The following is a 22,499-nucleotide window of genomic DNA, read 5'->3' as shown; positions in this document are numbered from 1 at the left end:
ATTAATCATGTGGAAATCCTTTCCATGATTTTTTTATGTTCATTCTTTGTACTGTATTTTTTGTAGTTATATTTCGGGAGCTACTGGGACAGTGATATAATGAAAAACACATCACGCCCGAGTCTTTAAACAGGATGTTAACAGAGGCCAGAGATGCTGAAGATGAACACAAAGAGGAGAATATACTAAATACTGTAGCGGGCAGAGCAAGATCACTTTTCACAATGCTCGAAGCATAAGAAGAAAATTATAAATCTTGAATTGGGGTTGATATGTTCTATTAATGTCTCAGTATTAATGTATGTGGTGCGGTTGCATACGTTTGTTTACCTATGTGACACTCTCTAAAATGGTTGTATAACAAATTTATTTATTTATTTTTTACGCACAAAACGTATTCTCGTTTTTACCAATCTCCTTGCTAGGTTTCTGGACGTTGATCATGTTAGCACCCTTGCTGTCAATGGGAGGGTCAGATTCCATCAAAAATATCTTCATTTTTGTTCCAAAGATGAATGGAGTTTAGAACCACATGAGGGTGAGTAATGACAGAATTTTCATTTATGGGTGAACTTTAAGGTTCTTCACAGAAATGTAGATGCCAATATATATATAAAAAAAAAATAATAATAATAATACTGTAATAATAATTTGAGAGTAGAATACTGGTGTTTGAAACCAGGCCAGACTGAAACCTCACTGTTTAAGTGGTTTAAGAATGTAAGAGGTGAGCACAGTTGAAATAAGATCATTTGTTCTCTCTGAGAGGAAGCCGGGACAGTGCATCAGAATACATCAAAAGCTCTTGGAACATGATGCCACCTCACACAGGAAAGGCAGCAAGGCCAGACAGGCCCACAAATTCCTCCCCGCTATTTGTCAAAGAAATTGGAAATAACCAGGATTCTGTCCAAACTCATGTTCTTTGCACATCCCTTCAGGATGTGGCAGAAACTGCAAGGGTAGCCCACAAAAGGGTGGCAAAACTGTTGTTGCACTGACAAAAACATCACCTTTTGCACAACACCACATTGTATAAATTGTGTATAGACAGAACAGATAATGTAGCATGCTTACACTAAACACATCTGCAAACCTCTGGCCTTACAACTATAATCATGCTTTTGATTTATCCCATGTACACAAAACGCCAAATAGAACAGCTAAGATAGCAAAATAGTCATTTTCTACCTCAAACTGTAAACAAAATGGTCAACGATGCTATGACGAAAACAGCTGGGTCTGAAATTATTTAATTCATAAGAAAGCTTCTGCTTCAATTTAGAAAATAAAAAATATGCATTGCAGTCAGATTCATGCTTAATGTGTATTAATTAACAAAATGCAATGTATTATAAGGCCTGTCAACAGATTAAAACAATAAATCAATTAATGACTACATGTGCATCGATATTCCACCAGTGAGAATTATTAAGTATTAAATGGCATTACATTTATTTTACTATTTTTTTACTTTAAAATTGTGTTGTTTTTTTTCAAAACAAAATCACGTATTTTTAAAAGTCATAAACTTAAAATATTAATGCCGTTTATGCTGTTAATCTCAAAAGTGACCATTCTGGTGGGCCTAGTTATTACTTTTGTTAAACGCAGCCATTGTTTTTCACATCATGGCAACCATTATTAACAATCCAAAAGCTGTCACTGCAGCCCGCTCTCTCTCTCTCAGAAAGACTGACTGCACCTTAATAGAGTGACCATGTAGTTTTGTGCAGTGGCAACAGCTAGGGCACTGATGCATGCATGCCCAGACTTGCTTTTATTAGCATAACAGCCACTTCTTGGGAGGTCATGCTTGTGTTTTCCCTAAATGCTGGTTGTCCACCAGGCAACGTCATGCTTTACAGCACAGGAATCCACTCAAAGGGTTACCCAACGCCAAGCATCAGGCTTCAACAGTAGAGGGCTGGACATCTACTTAGACTAGTGGACATGCTCACAGGCCTAAAAACAGCCCAACATCCTGGTCTTCATATTTAGGGAGGGACAAAACAGATCAAGCTCTCTTTGGTACATTTCTGTCCTAAAAGACAGTGTCCGAAATACTTAAGGCCTGTTCATACCAAGAACTGTAATAATAAAGGCACTATAACACTATTAGAATCCACACTAATGCACAATAATAGTTTATTATAAGCACAAGCTTGGGTGTATTCTGATTTGCTTGCAATTTATTTATTGTTCATAATAACAATAAATACTTCAGGTAGAATATATAAAACTGCATATCAAAACATCTGGGTGAATGTGTCTTTGCAAAGATTCAGTGCTTTATTGACTGATAAATACATTTGTTGAGTTATGGAACAAAATCACCTTTTTTTAGTCGACTGCAAAGACACTTAAGTTCCGCAACCTATTCAAAAGAGACAGTGCTCGGTAAACATTTAGAGAGGCCTCTTATATATGCAAAGCAATTCTTCATCAAAAAGACAGAGAGGCTCTTTACGACTCAAGACGCTGTAATGGCAGACCATTGTGTCTCAGCACACATTAACCTGGGCGGCAGTGCTATTACCTCACTCTCTGTTATCACAGTAATGACAGCATGTGTGCGCGAGTCGTGTGTCTGCGCGAGATCAAGTCTGAGCATGTCAGTCGTGCCTCCACAAATTGCTGCTTTAATCAACAGAGTGTTTAACATTAACCAGGGCTGAAGACATGACAGACAGCAGGCAGTGTGCAGCCAGGAGCTCTCTCGCACTGTGAAGGGCAATTAAGGGTTCAAGCCTCAACAGTGGAAGGAACAGGAAAAAAAATAAGAGGGAGTGTGAGAGTGTAGAGAGTTATCTATAACCTATTCGGAACGAATATCAATTAAAACAGGTTAGAAGCTACAAAATTCCAGCTGCAAATATCTGACACTGAGGTTTTGTTAACCATTTTGACACAAAATATCACAAAAAAATAATTATTAAATAAACAAAAGTCATAATTGTCGATTATTCCCTTGAAATTGTAATAGCGATTATTAATAACGGTTATCACAATTTACATTGAATGATGTTTATACCATTGTTTGATGCAACTGCATGCCGTATTTCTATATGAAAATTAACAAGCTGAAAACACTAACTCAAAAACCTTTAGTGCTTTTCTATAGTATTAATACAAACATTGGATTGGTTTTTTCTTTTAAGATATAAAAAAGTAAAAAAAAAAAAAAAAAAACGGTATTAAAATGTTATACTAAATTTAAATAAATGGGAAAAACCCTTAAGATAACATGTAGAAAAATAAACACATCTTAAGCACGCAGAATAACATGAGTCGTCTTTGAACGATTCATTAGTGCTTTGAACGATTACGTAATTGTGGAGGCGTGATTAGAAATTCGATTAATTGTGCAACCCTAATTAAAGCACTAAAAATAATGTAAAATACACATCAAAAGTATTCCCAAAAAAAAAGATTAAAGAATTTCTATAAACGCAACATGAATGGAAATGTAATGCTGGAGTGAAATTTGATAATTGGTTAAATTATCTGTTATAGATAACACAGAAGTACTCAAGTGCAAAACAACACTGCCCTCTGGTGGTCGCCCTGTCTTGCTGCTGTTTCAGGGGCTAAATGATGAAAACCTATGAGGATGGACTTACTGAGGTCTTCTGCCAACTGAACCCTCCTGCCTGTGATAAGCTGGCCTTTCTTCTCAGTATCCTCTCCAAAGTCCTCTAATACTTCTTTAACGTTCTTCTCCAAGCGCCGCACTGCACAAAAATACAAATAAAAAATTCACCGATTTGAGTTGCTTGAACACGGAACGTCTTGATAGTGGTCTCAGTCACTGTTCCCTACCACTGAAGCCTGTTTAATTCATAACATGAGATGATTCGTGCTAAGCAACCAGAACTAAAGGCTTGAGAACCCACAGACGTACCCTCTGTATTAGTGAGCTGCTGTCTAAGAGTATTGGCTGTGATAGCCAGCATCCTCTGGATCCTCCAGAAAAGAACCACATCATTGCACTCAAGCTGGAACACAGAGAAATATTTGAAACAATTAGATAAACAGAACCTTTTACACTAAAACGAACTGCTATTACATTTTACAGAAACTGTGTGTTTTTTATAGTACAGAAGCACAACATTTTCTTTGGCTGAAAGATTATATATTACAAGTAGAGCAAATTCCTTTTCTTTTGTTATGGATAATTTATAATATTTGGTTGAATAAATTAAAACAAATGTATTCCACTTAAACATTATTCTCAAAAGAGAACATTTTAGGAGAACCTAATTATTATCATCTTCTCTACCTCAGAGTCTACAAAGTGCCTCTGGTAGTAGTAGAAACCTCGCCGGCAGAGGTTACAATGCAGTAACGCCTTCTGCAGGAAATGACGTCGATACAATTGGTGCCACGTGTCCTTGATCTACAGAGAGAAATCAATGCATCAGATGCATTAGTGAAAAATCATTCAATCAGATGCGCAGATAGCAATGTCAGATATTCTCTATCTACCAGTACAGGGTCCACTTCCACTCCGCGGGCCTCCAGGTTTTTGCGGACTGTTGTGACCTCATCATTGGCCAGGTAGGCTGTGTGATCCTCATGCAGCTTCAACAGACGCTCCAACTCGTTTTTGGTCTCATTACGTATGTGCTAGAGTTAGACAACAAAATTATGTTGACTCTCTTTTTAATAGTACCTATAGTATTGCCACAAACTGACATAAAGATCTGTCTCTAAAATCATTAAAACTAGATTATAGTGTTGTCTGTTCAACCTGCTCCGGTGTTCGATTTGTCCAGCTCAACCACCTTTGCTTCCAGTCTGGCCCCACCATATCTGATATTATTGAGTCAGCTGTAACACAGGAAGATGAGTCACACACTCCACAGACTGATAGACAAGAAGCGGCTTTATGAGGGGTAGACATACTGTCTTTAAGGCGAGACTGTAGCGTTTCCTCCATGAACTGAATAGCGGCGTCCCACTGGGGCTTGTCTGTGATAGAACGATCCTCCAGAGCGTTGTGCTGAATCACTCTCTGTACCGCACACACGTAAGAGACATTTACCAACAACACTTGAGAAACAAATGTGTGCTGCATTAGCAAAATCATCGACTACTTCTGGTAATTATATATATGGGTCTACTTACCAAGCTGTCCATGGCTCTTTCATTCCATTTGTGTCGTTTGATGCTCTCATCCTTGACAGCTTCCTTAAGCTTATCAAAGATGTCATCCTGGTCTTTCCCTTTGTACTCTGCCATGAAGCGGGCAAACTCCTCCTGCAATGTCTCCCAAGCAACCTGAGTAGCAAAGAAAACCGATATTTCAATTGGATGAGAGAAATATTTTACATAAGCATTTCACATATAGTCTTTTTTTTTTTTTTACCTGATGATTTGAGAGATTTAACTACCAACTATCAGCACAAAGAAATACCAGTGTTTCATTACCTCCAGTGCTTTATGTGGAAGTTGTTTATCAGTCCATTGCTTGAGTTTGATGTCTACAGTGGTGTTGAAAGTGCCGGAGTTCATGGTCTGGGCAGCAGGCAGGTAGATGTTCTCAATCACATGAGTCGAGACTCTTTCCCAGAGCTTCTTCTGTAAGATAGACTCCCTAAAATGACATAAAAATCATGTTTGGTAAATCTTCAAATATACATGAGCAAGCTGCTATTAAATGGAGACAGCGAGCACAATAAACAATTTGCTTGCAGTTCTCTCAACCATTAAATAATGTAAAAAATTACGTAAAGTAAAGGACTTGACATTAAGACAATGATGAGAATATTCAGCAGGTGACGGTCAAGCTCATTTATCATAAAAGGAAAGCATATTTCATAGCTTCCTGTTTGCTTTGTTTCTAGCATGGTACATCAATACACACACATCTCCAATACCACCAAACTAGCGCTGCCCAGAGAAGCCCCCCTCCAGCTATTCATCATGCCATTGATTTGAGAGGCTGATAGAGCACACTGGGCCCCAAACAAAAATCTGATCTATTTCATTTAGCTTGCTCCTCTGGGTTTTAGGTTCATAACTCCGGGTACAGCTTGTAGCTTTGCATTCTGATGGTGGAGTCAACCCTGAAGCCATGGAGATGGAGATGTTAAGTTTAGCATCTGACAGCCAGCAAAGAGTCAAAGATTGAGAATACCTCCTTACTGGTTGTGGTTGTGTGGAAAAACAAGTTTTCTATATATATACATATCCTGTTCATTCACATCTATATACATCCTGTTAATCATAATAGTTTTTGACCTTGGATGTGTCAAATCATATGTTTATCAAAACATAAATAACAAAATTATCATCAAATAATAAACAATAACATTTTATGTATATACTGTACATATATCCCCAATCAGGGAGTAGGCAGAACACAATTAGTAGGAAGTCGTACACACAGGATGAATGATATGTAATTAATCTGATTTTAATTAACTTTTTTAAACAACAGACAGCCCTACAATTAATTTTGTAGTAAATGAAAAGAGAAGCGTTTACCAGTGTTTTGGTGTAACTTGACTCAAGCTGATCACCTCATCCAAAATCTCATTTTTGGCCTTCTCATACAGCTCATTCTATGAACAAAGAGCATTGCATACACAGTATTAAAAATATACTTCATCTCATCGAGTCATAGAGCACATATGATTATTAATGCTGCCAAAATAATGTAGAGTACAATGCAGGATTTTTAATAACAGTACTTTGTTATTTTTTCAAAATTCATTTTGTAAGGACAGTATATTAGGAACAATATGTCACATATGGACCACAAAACCAGTCTTAAGTATACATTTTTTGAAAACTGAAAGCTTATTTAGAAAAAGCGTATTTGTTAGGATCAGACAATATCTGTAATTTAACAGTGCAAAAGAAAATCACCTTTAAAATTGTCCAAATTAAGTTTTAAGTAAAGCATATCGCTAATAAAAAATAAAGTTTTGATATATTTACAGTATGAAATTTACTAAATATCTTCATGGAATATGATCTGTACATAAATATCTTAGCCAAAAAAACATTGTAAGGGTCAAAATTATAGATTTTTTTTATATTGCTAAAAATATATCCCAACAACTTAAGATGGTCCAGGGTCACATATTATGTTAATATATTCCCCAATTTTGTTCAGATTTTTTTTGCCATACTTAAATTAGAATATTGATCTGACATTTAAAAAGGATTCCTAGACTTAAAAATATAGACTATATAAGCAGGACCCGATTCTTACCCGGTCCAGCTCTCGTAAACGAGGATAGTTGTTCTTCCATTCAGTCTCCAGGTTAAATCGGGATGCTGGTCAACAGGAAACAGGAAGTTAAGTTGAATTTAGATCACTAATTTCATTAATACTAAACTCAATGGGAACAAACTGTTTGGTTACCAACATTCTTCAAAATATCCTGTGTTACACATATAAAGAAATCCATAAAGATTGGTAATGACTTGAGTGTGAGTAAATGACGACAGAATTTTCATTTTTGGGTGGAATACCTTTAATATACTAACTTTATGGACAGGTCTTATCTTACGTAAGGTCACAACTGTGAAATTTCAGTACCTTTAAGAAACATGATAAAAAAACAAATACGATTAAAAAAATAATAATAATGCAATAAGTAGGTCAGATGTAATTTAAACATGATTATTAGTAACCTAGCTATTAATCTCATACTTAAAATATATATTTTTTTCTATAAACAATGTATTTAAAAGTTCACCTATAATAATAGAGCAAACTTTTACAAAAACTTTTCAGTGACAGTAGCCCTATTCCTCAGACACTTCCCATCTCCCTCTGTCTTGTTCCCCATACAGAGACACCAGACTGCGGCGTGGCCGTGATCAATGCACCTGGAGCCAGGCGTGCACTGTATCAGCAACCCCACGCTCCCCAAGGGCCCTGCGTCCCCAGCATACACACGGGCCGGGCGTCTCGCTCACACAATGGAGATGACGCTAATTGCTCTGGTTATCAGGCTGGCCCCAGTGCAGCCGTGGAGATCGATAGCCCACACAAAGGTTTGAGAAGCATCCTGGATCAGGCAATAAATCTAGAGGCAGAGCGTTAGCAGGGCTGGCCTGTTAATTGGCAGCGTGGAGGTCTACAGCGTGCCCTGTGCTGAACGTCTGAGCTGAGGTGAGGTGTGACGGGAAATCAGCACGCATGGAACAGGGTGAGAGCTCTGCTGAGGTGGGTTTCAGAGTTAAGTGGCTGTCAAGCTGTTGGTTTGGATTCTATTAAGGTTTATTTACGGAGTCTCTTGAGAGCTGATGTGCACTCTGCTTCACAAAATGCCCTTGAAAATCAGCATCTTATTAGAGGATAAAAACAGCTGTGATCAAGTTAAAGGCCCCAAAACATAGTTCTTGTGCCTTTTTTATTTCAAGGTTTTGATGGGTTATTAGGTTTTATTCCATCTTTTTGCAGTTTTCTGGAACATGCCCATCTCATTTGATACTTGTCTTGTATGGAAAAGCATAGCATGGACATTCTGCTTAATTACTTCTTTTGTGCTCCAGTGAGTAAACAGAATGTAACTTTTTTAACAATCTACAAACACTGCCTTTAAGATCTGTAAGTTGAAGTCATAGTATGAACCACAGTAATATAAGATATGAATCTCTATTATATCTCACCTTTAAAGGCATCTGCTTGTTGTTCCACCGACTCCCTGACCATTTTCCAGAAGCAGTCTGACACTGCAAGACTGAGGTTCTTTGTTGTCACCTGATGAGCTTTCAACATGCCATCCCTTCAGCAGTTTGGGAAAAGATCGTCCGATCAAAATGTGACAGATTAAAGAAATACTAAGTTAGAAACATGCATTGGAGTCCTACCTCAGCAGTCTTGAGTTCTGAAAGAAGTCCTCTTCGTAGTCTTTGATGGAGTCTATGCTCTCATTAGAACTGCCTGCAAAAGAATCATGAGTCTGAAAGATTTGATCTAAGTGCAACACATTCCAAAATGCAAAAGGTTTCTAGAACAATCTCATGTTTACCTTTTCCAGTTACTACAGCAAAGTAGCCCAAAGCCTTCATTGGGAATAATTTGCCTTCAACTATTTGCTGGATCTACAAATTGGGGGAAAAATGTGTAATTAGAGGCAAATAATAAAATATATATTTTTATGAAGTGTAAACAATTCCCATAAATGTCATCATCCGCACACAACATTAGTCAGTATTGCTTGTTTAGTGTCAAAGGACACAAAAAGACTCCCTCTAGTGGCTAATAAAGTAAGTAACACACATTACTGAGAGTTCATGTAGTCAAATATCTAAAGGTCTTACTCTGCTTGGACTAGCTAGGTTCTTTTCTGCCAGGTCAACCTTTGTAAGAACAAAGATGGTCCTTTTGCCCTGAGGGTCCATCTGACTGACCAGATCAGTGACTATACTGCGCTCTGCATCTACGGAGCCATCTGAAAGAGAAAAATAAAAGCAACATACAGGGAATTAACAGAACTGTCTTAATACAATGCTAGTGGCAAATATTGTAATGAAAATCTGTGTGAAATCTCACCCTGAATACAGAGGATGATGGCATTTGGATTCTGCATGTAGGCTTTGCTAATGCCAAAAATGGTTTCTTTTGTGTCAGCAGCCATGCCGGATGTCACAGTCTGTATATAAATAAAACAGTCACTGACATCAAACATCTTTTGCATAGATGTATAAGGTTAATGTGTTAAATTGTATGAAAATGAAGACAAAACGTACATTGATGACCCCCGGCAAGTCAACAAGGACCATTCTCTGGATCCCTGGACCCTTTACACTCAAAGAGATGGTCTAACAGAGAATATAAACACAGGAATTATTAATATCATAATTATCCCGGCAGATTCAAGTGTGAATGTTTTTTTACAAAAGCTGCAAATGAAAGATGGTCTCACCTCAGGACTGACTGTCTGGCCTTCCTTCACACTCTTCCTCATCCTGAGTTCAATCTCATGCCTCAATGCTGCAAGCTAGAAAACATCATCTCAGTGATCTGACAGTCAAATACAGAGAATGACAAATTTGTGCTACGTAATTTGATTTAGGGAACCTACATCCTCCTCTTTCCCGAGGTCAAATTCACGAGTGCTGTCTTTAAACATTGCTACATGGTGAGGGCCTTCACTCAATGTCACCTACAGGTAAACACATCACAATTATTACAATATTTCCTATATCATTAGGATTCATGTGTCCCGAAACTACTATTTGAGTGTAGTTTGTCTAATTCACCTTGACAGGAGATCTGGTCATCATTTCTCCAGAGCCTCTAGGAAAGATCCTAGCTTGAGCGATCATCTCCAACACACTGGTCTTTCCTGCACTCTGGTCTCCAACGACCACCACCTAGTGAAGAGAAGACAGAAGCTGATTATGTCTGAACCATTAAGAGGCGTTTCATGAGATAACATAATAGGAAAATAATAAGCTTAATTTATTTCAATAAACGATGTATGCGTGTGTACAAATAAACTTCAAACTACATCAAACTAATGAAAAAAGTGCAACCATAAGAACAACAACAACACAGAGGTAAATAGTATGTAAATGTGTTTGTGTCAATGGATGTGTAATATGTACAGTATGCATGCATTGTGTGAATGTGCATGTGTCCATCTATGAATAAGTATATTCAGATAACAGTAATGTATTATCATCAGCTAAGGCAATGTGTATTTTCTAACTTTTACCTGTAAACCTATACATTTTATAGCACGTATTTTTTGCAGCATAAAAAAAAAGATATTATTTTGATGGAAAGCATATCCAGTTATTTGTTTAATCAAAAAATAATCTACACATTATTCGTTTACTAAAATAGCTGATGGTTGCAATGATAAAGCAAAGTTCTAAGTAAATATTTGACATTCTAAAAGAAGAATAAAGAAGAATAGCACTGACCCTTGGCAGATGATCTTGAGTATTGTAGTTGGAGTCATAATATGAGAGAATGTCCAGGACCTCAGAGTACATATCAATCAAAGACTTCTACACAGGATCAAAACCAGGAGAAATGTATCAGTGTTAACCAGTGATCTGTTTTGTATGTACAGCAATGAAAAACCCAACCCCACTCCCAATCAGTTTTATGCAGAATTGAAGAAAGTTCAAATCTGACCTTCACATTTCTTTGGTGAATACCCTTGTCATCTTTCTGCAATACGACTTTCCTCAGTTCTTTATTCTCCTTTTCCAGACGCTCCAGCATCCGCTGGTACTTCAACTATATAAGCATGAGAAAAACTGAATATAAAACATGTATAAACTGATTATGATAATAAATAAAAGGCTACAAGGTCCAAAGTTTGGTAAAACTGAAACCAAAGCAAGGCATATAGCTATTAATACCTGAGTTCGAAGAAGTTCTTCCTGAAGCTGGTCAATTCTTTCTTTATCAGATGACTGAAAGCACAAGAAACAATGCAGCAGACTATGACCATGTTATTTCTTTTCAGGACAGCTGATCATCTTCCTAATATACCCCTGTCCAGATCTTGTGCATTCAATTCCAGCAGGCATCCCAGAAGAGGAAAGGTTATGCAAAGAGAAGAAATTTCACTTCCAGGTTTTTCAAGCATTTAGTCAATCATTTGTTCTTTACACAAATCACCACACTTCCAAAAATGATTTGTAAAGGATGCTTCAATTATAAATCAATGCATCAAAGAGGTGAATCATTTCTTGGCCCGAACCTACAATGCAATTGCTGGAGTGCCAAATCACAGAAAAGAGGTGAAGGATTAGAGGAGAGAAGGACACAAAGGAAAACATTAAACACACAAACGCACATCTATATATATATATATATATATATAAAAAACTATTATGTGTGATATGAAATTGCCTTTGATAACTACTGAATAGCATGTATTTTTCCTATATGCAATTATATAGGTAATTAGTTCTGGTATTACGCAGGTTAGTTTTGCTGGCCAACAGCTGGAGCAAAGTGCATTGATGGAAAGAAGAGCAGCATACCACTCCATGCAGTGAATATTAACTGTACATGTGGGACTGTGTAAATAAATGGGTTTGCATGAGCAAGGCAGAATCGGGCTTAATGCAATAAAATGATGAAACTTAACAAATTTCATTTATTCTGCTAGTGATAGGTGCATGGCAATATGATGTATGTTCCTTTAACAATGAAAACATATTTAGAGCAGGGGTCTTTTGAAAGCTGCTTGAATGAAATATTGAAGCATTTGACTGGTAAATGTTTTCAAAGTCACTCAGAATTTGATTGTTAAAACACGATAACTATAGCATATACCATGAGGTTTAAAAGTCTGAGACCACCCTCAAAATCTGTGATTCAAAATCTACATTTAATTTAAACTATAAAAATAGTTTTTAGTACGGATTCATGATAAATATCAGCTGATATTTAATGTGTATCTTGTCAGTAAAGCCGGTTATGTTCTTGAGCAGGATTTACTACTCTTTACTACATGAAAAACAGCTCTGTGTTGTAAATGCTGTTCCATGTGAAATCACACACGTGTCGAAATTTACAGCTGATTACAGAACCAGCTTAACTGACAAGATGTGCATTAAATTTCAGCTGATATTTATCGTGCATCACTAGTTTTAAGCTGTAGGAATTTGCTAAAATAAAAACCAAGAAACAATGCAGCATAAAACAAATGAGAAATATGTCATACATAAAGATTTTGCATTACTTCTTGGTCACTAATAAAATAACAAAATATTGTGGCACTGGTCATGTGAACTCATTTGTACAAAAGATACGATTTCCTTGCACTGAAGCTCACAAAATTATATTTGAAATATTCACTTATGGGGGAAAATTTGCCACACCAAGTTGTCACAGTAAACATTTAAAATAAACTATTACAGGCCCTTCTGCAACACCTGAACAGTAAAATAATTTTGAAACAAAATCACAAAAATGCACAAGGTAAGATATGGTACTAAACTTTCAGATCATTGTTTGACCAGCAAATGTTGTAATTAATACATTAAGAATATCTTAAACATTTCATCTGGCCCTGACTGAACCTTTCTGAAAAATACCCTTGAAATGAGAACAAGGACAATTTTTTTTATAATAATCTAACTCAAAAATCTACCTATTACAAAAATATGATATTGCAATTTCAGTTTGGATGACAGAATTCCAAGTTATCCCAATTTAAGGCAGTTTTTATTTATATGTTCCAAGAGAAAAACAGCCTTTATGGCAATTTTCCTCAACCAGCCCAGTAATTGTTTTATCTACTGGTCTCAGACTTTGGTCCCTAAGCTATGAAATGGAATAAGGTCACAGTGAAATCTCGGTTTGGTGGAAAAAGCATGTAGGTATATAGATTCTCAGATCAAATTAATATACAAGAGCAGATTACACTACACTGAAGATGCAAAATAAAAGTTCTTTGATGGCTGAAGCTACTTCTTTGGTTTGTAAATAGTGTATATTAGTGCTGTATTCTCTCACACCAGTTGTTAATACCTCCACCACTCAGCTAAGAATTTGGGTAAAAATGTATTGCTGAGTGTCATAATTGCAATAAATCCATTCAAAGGCACAAAATAGTTACAAAAGAATGGTGTGGGGCAGTCAAAGACTGTCATGAGAGCCACAGCATCAGAAGGATGGTGGGGGAGTGGACCTTCACCTTGCGTTTGGACTGTGAGGGGCTGGGGTTCGGGGCCGGGGTGGGACTGGGTTCACTGGGCGGAGGCGGAGCATTATCAGCTGCCGCCCGCCGCATCTCCTCCTCATGTTGCTGGATCTGCTGCTGAATGAGAATGAGCTCGCTGAGCAGCCCCTGCTGAGGGACGGCACAGTGACAGAGACGGGCAGTCAATCAACATGCTTACCAACTAATAGGAGGACATGGCAGAGCTTTTGGGAAATGGTCGGCCTCACGTTAATATACTGTTTTGGTAATACAGCAGTTTTGAATCAAACTCCGTTATGATGACCCTAAAATCTTAAAAAGAGAAAGAGCTCAGAATGAGCTTTTCTCTCAGAAAAAGACAGGGGGAAGATTTGAAGTGCGAAGATCAAAGGGAATTACAAACATTTATTAACACTAATAATGTTGAATCACATTTAAGACCAGTATTCACAGTCAGTATAGTCAAGCTGATATAACGGCAGCAAAAGCAATTCTAATAGCTTTTAATAGATTAACTAATATCACATGTAATTACTGCTACTAGGGCAAGCGGGCATTTGAGGAATGAGTGATTTCAAAAACTGAAGCTGGAGAGAGAGCAAATATTATTAGACATGGTTTCACGACAGACCTGGAAGAGATGACAATGCTGAATAGTCTTAATTTTTGTTATTTTTAGGCCAAAGTGTATTTTCAATGCTTCAACAAATTCTAACTGACCCTGTGATGTCACATGGACTACTTTGATGATGTTTTTCTTACCTTTCTGGACATGGACAGTATACCGTACATACGTTTTCAATGGAGGGACAGAAAGCTCTCGGACTAAATCTAAAATATCTTAAACTGTGTTCCGAAGATAAATGGAGGTCTCACGGGTTTGGAACAACATGAGGGTGAGTCATTAATGACATAATTGTCATTTTTTCATTGAACTAACCCTTTAAATCTTTTTTTTTTCAGGTTTTCTGTTGTAACATTGCGCAAGATAAATAAGAGGGTGACATCTAGTGGAGAAGACTCATAAAAAGATTCACATTAATCCAATCATCTTTTAAATGTTTGCGGAAATAAATATCGGAAAAGATCTTTTAACAACTTTTAAGAATCGGCGTCATTTAAAAAAACAATTAATCGAAAAATCTATTTTTGCCCAAGCCCTAATCGAAAACAGCTGTGCTGCTTAATATTTTGACGGAAACCGTGACAAATGTATGATTCTTTGATGAACATTCTGAACCACAAACATTTGAATGGTAATGTACATGCTTAGACTGCCAATATTACTGCTAAAACCTTTTCTGTGGTCTATATCCTATTTGAAGTAATATGAAAAACTTTAATTAGTGTTAATCTAAAAAGTGTTTTGCTTCAATGCAGATAATGATGGATTTATGAGTGAGGAAACAAAGAAAATGAAAAAACAGAACACTGAACTTAAACATTGAAATAACAATGAGTGAATTATTTGCTCTCAGAGAAGCAACAGTTGTTCTTGTTTTGTTTTTTTTTAAGAGAGAGTGTAATGGCCATGGCAGACAAACAAAAAAGGACAGAAATGAATCTAATGCAACAAGAGGTACAGTACAGTTGCAGGAAAAATATGTGAACCTATTGCTAGAAAGGGATACAAGCTTATCTTTAATAGCCTTAATGCTCATCAGTCAATGGTTCAGCATTTAAATGGAGAAAAACAGTGCAGTCGTATAGTGCACATTAAGAGAGACATTTCTTTCAGAGACGTAAAATATCAAGAGCAAAGTAAACTACAGCACTGCTCACAAATCACCCCCCCCCCCAAAAAAGGTATAGTATATGGTCCAAAAAAAGGATGACACTCTCTTCTAATCAACTGGTTTTGGATAATACAGTTTCACTCATTACTAGCATGTTCATAAAAGCAAGCACACAGTAATGCATAGACATCTGGACCTTTTCTCCTCCAGTCTGCTTAACCTCAGCATTAGCCAGGTGACACAAGCTACTAAAACAGCAGAGCACATCTGTGTCTTGCAGTAAATAGTCAAAATAAATGTGTAGCAGTTAGCAGCTCAGTTAAAAGCCCAAGCAACACAGTTAGGCAGAAAAATGCAGGTAAAGAAACTTAAGCTGCTTTAATTATTATAGTAGCTGAATAACAAAAGAATCAAAAGGGCCATCATATATCATGGATGTGCTTGAGCATTCAGAGAAGAGTGGCTTACCTTCTTAAACTGTTTGTCGCTGCTGTCAGCCCTAGATGCAGATGTTGGTGGGACATCAGTCACTCTCAGGGTAGATTCACCTGTGGTTTCTGAAAAAATTTAAAAAGAAGCATACACGTGCAAATTATTTCTCCCCCTTCTTGAAACCACACATTTAGCATTTAGAGAAAATATTTACACATCAATTGACAATTACATTTGCAATATTATTTGCTCACATTTTAAAATAATTACATTACGTTACCAATTCCCAAAGAGACTCAAAGGTTTGAAAAGTAAATGGTGCAAAAGTGCTTGAGAAATAGTTTGTAAATAATCTAGGCACACATATAGAAGACCAAATAATAGACAATAACAATCATAGTTTTAGTGTAGTGATTATGAGAATATGAGACAATATGTGCAATCTGCTACAGAAAACAATATGTGCAATCTGCTACTTTTCAAAACTCTTGAGCTGTAAGAACTTCAAACATATAGGAAAAATTAGTTATCACGATAGAAAGAGAGAAAGACAAACACAATGAAAGGTGAAGTCAAGGGACCAAGTGGCAAGATTATTAAAATCAGAAAAATCTCACATTTACAGATTCTGTTAGTGTCTGAAACTGCATCTGCAACTGACCCATGTTAACGGAATGTTTTATCATATTTAAAATGTTCAAAAACATTGGCTAAATTATAAAAACTCAAACTAATTAACACTCGTCTTTGTAATCTAAACTAAATATACACTACCATTAAAACTTTTAATTACTGATACATTAAATCAGCAAAGAGGAATTTAATTGACCATAAGTGACACTAGGCACATTTATATTGATACAAAACGGACATTTTTTAGAACTCTGAACTTTCTATTCATCAAAAGAAAATGCTGAATAAAAGTATCATAACTTCCACAGAAATATTAAGCAGCACAACCATTTTCAACTGTGACAAGAAATAATTATTCGGCACCAAATTAGCAAATCACAATGATTTATGAAAGATCATATGATGCTGAAGCCTGACCATAAAAGCTCTGCCCTCATAGGAATGAAAAAAAAAAACAGCTTATTTCAAAAGAAAAAAATAAAATTAAAATTAAATTTAAAAAAAACTTACTGACCCCAAACTTTTGAAAGGTAGCATAAATAGCAATGCAATACTGTAACACCATGTCTACACTGGGGAAAAAAAGCAGTGAGATGTGACAAATCTAACCCATTACAATCAGGGGCGTAGATTACGCGGGGGACGTGGGGGGCAGAACAACTGAAACTTTTGGAAACACGAAGACATTAAACATACGATTGCAACAATATATGGTTTTTAAGTCATCTCCTGCAGGTGATATATAAAGTATATGAACAATGCAGTGCTAAGTGACACAGCATTTATTACAGTATAGAAACTATTCTGCCTTATTATGCGATAAAAAAAGTGTCTATAGTATATATGTAAACAAATCATTATCATTTGTTATTGTCCAGCAGTTATAGATTTCTAAGCCAATTAAAAGCGAGAAATTAGAGAAAAAAATTCACTTGCCTAAAGTATCCACTACCGGTCAAAAGTTTTTGAACAGTAAGCTTGTTAATGTTTTTTTAAAGAAGTCTCTTCTGTTCACCAACACTGCATTTATTTGATCCAAAGTACAGCAAAACAGTAACATTTTGAAATATTTTTACTAGCCCATTTAAAATAACGGTCGTCAATTATTCCTTACATATGTCAATTCTGCCCCCCTTGACTTCTGAAAGATGGCTACGCCCCTGTCAGTGATGTTATCTACACTACATGCGCCACGACAGTAAACTGATGCCTCGTTCTATTTATGACGTAACTGACACAAAGTCCAAATGGTTTGCAACGGCTGCTTTCTCGCATCCAGTGTAGACAGCCTTTAGATGTTGCATCATCGTGAGGAGTCACATGACAGCTGTCACATCCAGTGTAAACAAAAAAAATTGATGCTTTTCAAATTGAGTTTTTGTGACATGAAATAGCAGCTATGTGCAGAAAAGTGATTTCTGACTAACAACATTAATATCATATGTTAAAGGTAATTTTATTTGATAAAGGGTTTTGCTGGTCCATCCTTAGAGATTCACAACCCTTCAACTCAAATCCATTTTACATCACTGTTGCAGCACAGGAGGAATTGGGACACACTAAGTGAGGTGTTTACACACCTAATAACAGATGCAGACCAGATGCTCCATTGACTTCACTACCCAAACCTGTGAAGAATGTGAAGGGAGGGAGACAGGAGGGAGGAACAAGAGGAACAAATGAAATTCAAATAAAATAAATACTGTAAGAAAAGTGTGAAGAGCTCATTCCATTGAACATTGGTTTGGGATTCTAGCAGATGTGCAGTGTCAGGTCTGTATACGGAAAAATATGTTAATGCACACTAACAACTCCAATTTACGTGAATAATCTTAAATCATATTATCATTAGGAAGATGCTGATTGTGCGTATATGAAAGTGATTATAAGCAATGAACAGATGTTTTAAAAAAGACTGTCCAAGAATATTCTAATTAATTCAGTTATTGAAATCAAAGAGACAAAACACATGGAAGACAAGGTTAGATTTAGTACTTTTAGGTTTAAAAACATAAAAAATCTACACACATTTTCACATAAAGTTACATTTACAAAAAATAACATTGCAGTGCACTGAAATTATTAATATTATTATTACTTTATCAGGTCAAAAGCCTATAGTTTCTATGGTTATATCCCTATATTTGTTTTTACAAAATATTATAACATTTACACAAACCCTTCAGAAGTTTAGGGTCAGTAAAATTGTTTTAATGTTTTTGAAATAGTTCCCTTATTCTTACCAAGTCTACATTTATTTGATCAAAACTCTACATACCATAAAAATAGTAATATTGTGAAATATTATTCAAATATATAACACCTCTCTTCTATTTCAAGTAATATTTCATATTGTAATCATTTATTCCTGAGATGGGAAAGCTAAAAAAAAAAATTAAGAAGCCTTTACTTCAGTCTTCAGTGTCACATGACCCTTGAGAAACGATATGATGATATGGTGCTCAAGAAACATTTCTTATTATTATCAATGTTGAAAAACAGTTGTGCTGCTCAATATTTTTGTGTGAACCATGATACTTTTTTTCAGGATTATTCGATGAATTAAAAAAATACAAAACTGGCATGTTGAATAAATGAATTAATATACTTTTCTTTTTTTCTTACTGACCCCAAACATTTGAACAGCAGAATACATTTCTAATTGACCTTCTTATTTAACCAAATCATCCCCCTGTATTGACTTTGTGTCTATCATGAACTGTGTGTAAACACCGTTGCTCACCAGTGGAGAGGAGGCTCTTCAGGAAGGTGAAGTTCTCTCCGATCTTTTCCATATCAGGTAGTAGTTTGGCTATCTCTTCTAGTTGAGGTAAAGCACTAGCTAGTTTGTCTTTATTCAGGGACACAGAAATAACATTCGCAGCATATCATTAGAAAGTCAATAAAACCAAATAAGTTTATACGGCAGCATAGGCATATTGTTTAACAGGTCTGATCAAAATATGGCTCTACAAATTACTTACCTAAATCGATGTTTTCACTCAGCTCCCAAACAAAATCTGGCACAATCCATGTGTATTGGCTCATATCAGGAAACATATCCTTCCATTCATCATAAGTCTGGAAACAAACAAAACAAACATGCTGCACTGACTAGTGGTGCAATAATAAACATTTTGTCTGATACCAACATTCAGTAATGGTTTTTCTGTTTGATAACTGATACTTTAAATCTAAAGGTCAATGAAATGAAATGTCATGTGGCAATGAAAGTCAAAACTGCATCCTGTTTAAAAAAAAGACAAACAGCGCACCTGATGTGTTCAAAATCAGATTCAAGCTTATTGTGGATGTGGACTCTGAATTTGCAAGTAAAATGACCTTGAGGTCAGCCATTTCAAAGGCACAACAGAATCAACTACTTAAGCCTACCTTTTTTGCAGTATATCCGCCTCCAACTGCTGAGCCCAGCAAGATGTACCTCAGTTTCAGCAGTCTGACAGCAAGACGGGCCACCCAGAAGGACCGGTGCTGTTGATAGCCGTGGCCTCCTGACCGGGATTTGTGGGGACGCATGGGGAGCCTGGAGAGAGATGTGTAATGGCGGGCAGCTGAGCAGTGAGGTGGTCTCTGTTGATTGTTGTTAGAAGAGTAGCGGTGATGGATGGCACGGGAAAACGGGTGCAGTTTCTGCAACGGAACTCTGAACTTCACCCCCATTCTGGAGGGAAGCAGATTCTTGCAGGCAATGCTGGAGAGAGAGAGACACTGTGATCATTCTGCCACATTTACACACTACACGTAAGAATATTTGAAGAATGTAGCCCATGTCATTCAAATGCAGGACTCAAGAGTCCAGATGGCTTGGTGACCTGGAGCTAGTGTAAGGAGAGTTTTGAGTCAGCTGATAGAACTCACACTATGCCATTGTTTAATATCAATTTATAATAGTATAAATAGTTCAATTTCTACGTGTCATTGTTTTTGTTTTGTAAATATATAAAGGTAATAAAAAAAAACTATAAATATATATTTGAAATAAACATATACTGTTAAACATTTTTGAAACTTGATTGAAGGACTTGTTGTAGTCTTGGGAGTTCGAGTTCGAATGGGTTGAAAATCATAAACAAAACAGTAATGGTTGGCAGAGTATGACATCGTTTCCTGTCAAGAGTGTACATTTGTTTTTTGTTTGTTTATTTTTTAATGTTTTTTTTTATTTTTTATAAAACGCAGAAATAAATGTTTAATGAAAAATATAAAGCTACTTCTGACATAAGAATACAAAATGTACTACTATTAAAAGCTATTTAAAATGAAGAACACATTGGCAGGTTTCTGACAGAAGGGCGCTGCATGCAAAGCCACAAAACAACATATGATATGAGGTCCTGAGCTTTGACAGCTGTGTTAATAGATTACCAAATACCTTAAAACGACAGCTTGAGTGATTATAGATACATTTTCAAGCAAGAACGCAAATAAAATTACAGTTCTTAGTGGTTCAGTTGCCCAATGGATGGCGTTAGTGCTTGAAAACGGGAAGTAATACGTCAAATTAGACAGTTATTAGTATTATATTGAAAAGAAAATTCGTATGACACCGATGTAGATCTGTTATTAATATAATTAATCTAAAACTTATTTCAGTTGACAAAACGCAGTCGGTGTTTTGTGTGGTGTCATTCAGTAGTGTAGCCTGTGTGTCATTTACGAAACGCTATCAGGTAACTTAACAGTTGTCACTAAGGAATAATCCTAACATTTCACCCTTATTAATATAGATTGGTGTATGCATATCAAAGACGTAATTAGCAATTTTATATTTAACGACGTTATATATCCAATCAGTGCAGTCTCCTGTATCTGCGTTAAATTCAGTAACGTTAGCTGAAAACGAGCTTCTCTACTTACCAGGTAACTGTACTTCCGGCTCGTAACATCCTGCTATTAGCAACTAATGGCAAATATGGGTGTCTATCAGATTTCTTTCTGATATCAATTTTAATTCATTTTTCCATATGAGACACTTAGGTTAACGGCGTGGCTACAAGGGCATAGCATGCCACTAGTGTCAAGTGCTGCTCGAGTGGAAGTAGTTCCTGGTCCACAATGTGACGTCATGCTGTCATATTAAAAGTCAGCAGAGCCAAAAGTCTTAAGGACTTTTAACTATGTCATCAAACCTGTCTAGCAATCTAATTTCTTCTAGCAGTATATTGTTAATTTATTTTTCACAAATGTCAAACTTTGCCTCTATTTGAAGTGATTCTTTCCCATACTATAAAGTTTACTATAACTCATAAATAATTATAAGAATAACAACAACACATTTCTTAATAAGAACAATGATTTTATCTTTCTTGCTGATTAAGGTGATGTTTTTTTTGTTTTTTTTTTACCTGTTTGTATTTTTTCCCCTTTCCTTTTCAAAGTGGAAGAGAAACTACATACACAAACACAAACAGAGAGGATAACTAACTATAATGACATTTATTGCTGCCGTGAGATCAGAAAATGTATAACTGAAAAAAAAGGATGTTATAAGACTCGATCAAATCCAATTTCTCCCTGAGATTACTTGGATGATTGCAGTTCAAATTAATTCCACTAGAGGGGCAAATTTGACACTGTACATCAGAAGCAATTGAGCAACTGGCTTTAATAACAGAATCTTTAACTTATGATCTAATAAAACGACTTTAGAACTAAGACTTCAGTCATCCTCACTGGTGAAGGTAATAAGGTAAGTTGAAGAAGGAATGTATTCTTTTCTGTAATGAATGTCCCGTCAGTTGAACAAAGACCGTACTGAGTGCATTATCTTCCTCCTTGAGTGTCATCAGTTGGCAAGGTCAAATTTTATTAAACTGGTGGTGCTCTTTGTTCAGGTTCTGGACTGTGAATAGTGTATAGAGAAGTTTTTCAGGCACACTGCATGTGCTTATGGCATGTAACCTCTTTGGATGATGCCACGATATTGATATATTATAGACTACCTATTGGGTATGAAAGTGGGTGGGGGGTGGTGGTGTAGAAACTAATTTTGCACTCAGAACTTGCTAGTAAATTTATCAAATAATTACCAAAA

General features: G+C 36.2%; 1 protein-coding gene across 7 annotated transcripts in view; it reads right to left on the bottom strand.

Annotated features, from left to right (window-relative positions):
• The window catches only part of LOC113050549 (dynamin-like 120 kDa protein, mitochondrial), a 35,396-nt gene extending 13,883 nt beyond the window's left edge, over window positions 1-21,513 (bottom strand). The window contains exons 1-29 of one of the 7 annotated variants that reach the window (XM_026213590.1): window positions 21,323-21,513; window positions 19,838-20,156; window positions 19,429-19,525; window positions 19,188-19,295; window positions 18,025-18,072; window positions 15,848-15,936; window positions 13,638-13,793; window positions 11,347-11,400; window positions 11,117-11,221; window positions 10,900-10,986; window positions 10,231-10,344; window positions 10,053-10,133; window positions 9,894-9,968; window positions 9,718-9,789; window positions 9,521-9,620; window positions 9,289-9,419; window positions 8,997-9,069; window positions 8,836-8,908; window positions 8,635-8,750; window positions 7,226-7,290; window positions 6,493-6,569; window positions 5,434-5,599; window positions 5,131-5,283; window positions 4,909-5,017; window positions 4,754-4,833; window positions 4,489-4,629; window positions 4,283-4,399; window positions 3,905-3,998; window positions 3,624-3,734 (exon numbers count right to left, since the gene is read on the bottom strand). In XM_026213590.1, coding sequence (XP_026069375.1) covers window positions 3,624-3,734; window positions 3,905-3,998; window positions 4,283-4,399; window positions 4,489-4,629; window positions 4,754-4,833; window positions 4,909-5,017; window positions 5,131-5,283; window positions 5,434-5,599; window positions 6,493-6,569; window positions 7,226-7,290; window positions 8,635-8,750; window positions 8,836-8,908; window positions 8,997-9,069; window positions 9,289-9,419; window positions 9,521-9,620; window positions 9,718-9,789; window positions 9,894-9,968; window positions 10,053-10,133; window positions 10,231-10,344; window positions 10,900-10,986; window positions 11,117-11,221; window positions 11,347-11,400; window positions 13,638-13,793; window positions 15,848-15,936; window positions 18,025-18,072; window positions 19,188-19,295; window positions 19,429-19,525; window positions 19,838-20,156; window positions 21,323-21,351 — 3,040 coding nt within the window. In that variant the 5' untranslated portion in view covers window positions 21,352-21,513. Of the gene's footprint in view, window positions 1-3,623; window positions 3,735-3,904; window positions 3,999-4,282; window positions 4,400-4,488; window positions 4,630-4,753; window positions 4,834-4,908; window positions 5,018-5,130; window positions 5,284-5,433; window positions 5,600-6,492; window positions 6,570-7,225; window positions 7,291-8,634; window positions 8,751-8,835; window positions 8,909-8,996; window positions 9,070-9,288; window positions 9,420-9,520; window positions 9,621-9,717; window positions 9,790-9,893; window positions 9,969-10,052; window positions 10,134-10,230; window positions 10,345-10,899; window positions 10,987-11,116; window positions 11,222-11,346; window positions 11,401-13,637; window positions 13,794-15,847; window positions 15,937-18,024; window positions 18,073-19,187; window positions 19,296-19,428; window positions 19,528-19,837; window positions 20,157-21,322 lie in introns of those variants that run through there. The other 6 variants (XM_026213591.1, XM_026213594.1, XM_026213592.1 and 3 more) reach the window with 6 other exon arrangements.
• Between the last annotated feature and the right edge of the window lie 986 nt (window positions 21,514-22,499).

Source organism: Carassius auratus, chromosome 31 (genome assembly GCF_003368295.1).
Source record: "Carassius auratus strain Wakin chromosome 31, ASM336829v1, whole genome shotgun sequence".
In the NCBI taxonomy this organism is placed as follows: Eukaryota; Metazoa; Chordata; class Actinopteri; order Cypriniformes; family Cyprinidae; genus Carassius; species Carassius auratus.
The sequence above is the reverse complement of the archived record's forward strand: the minus strand, read 5'-3'. Positions and strand labels throughout refer to the sequence as shown.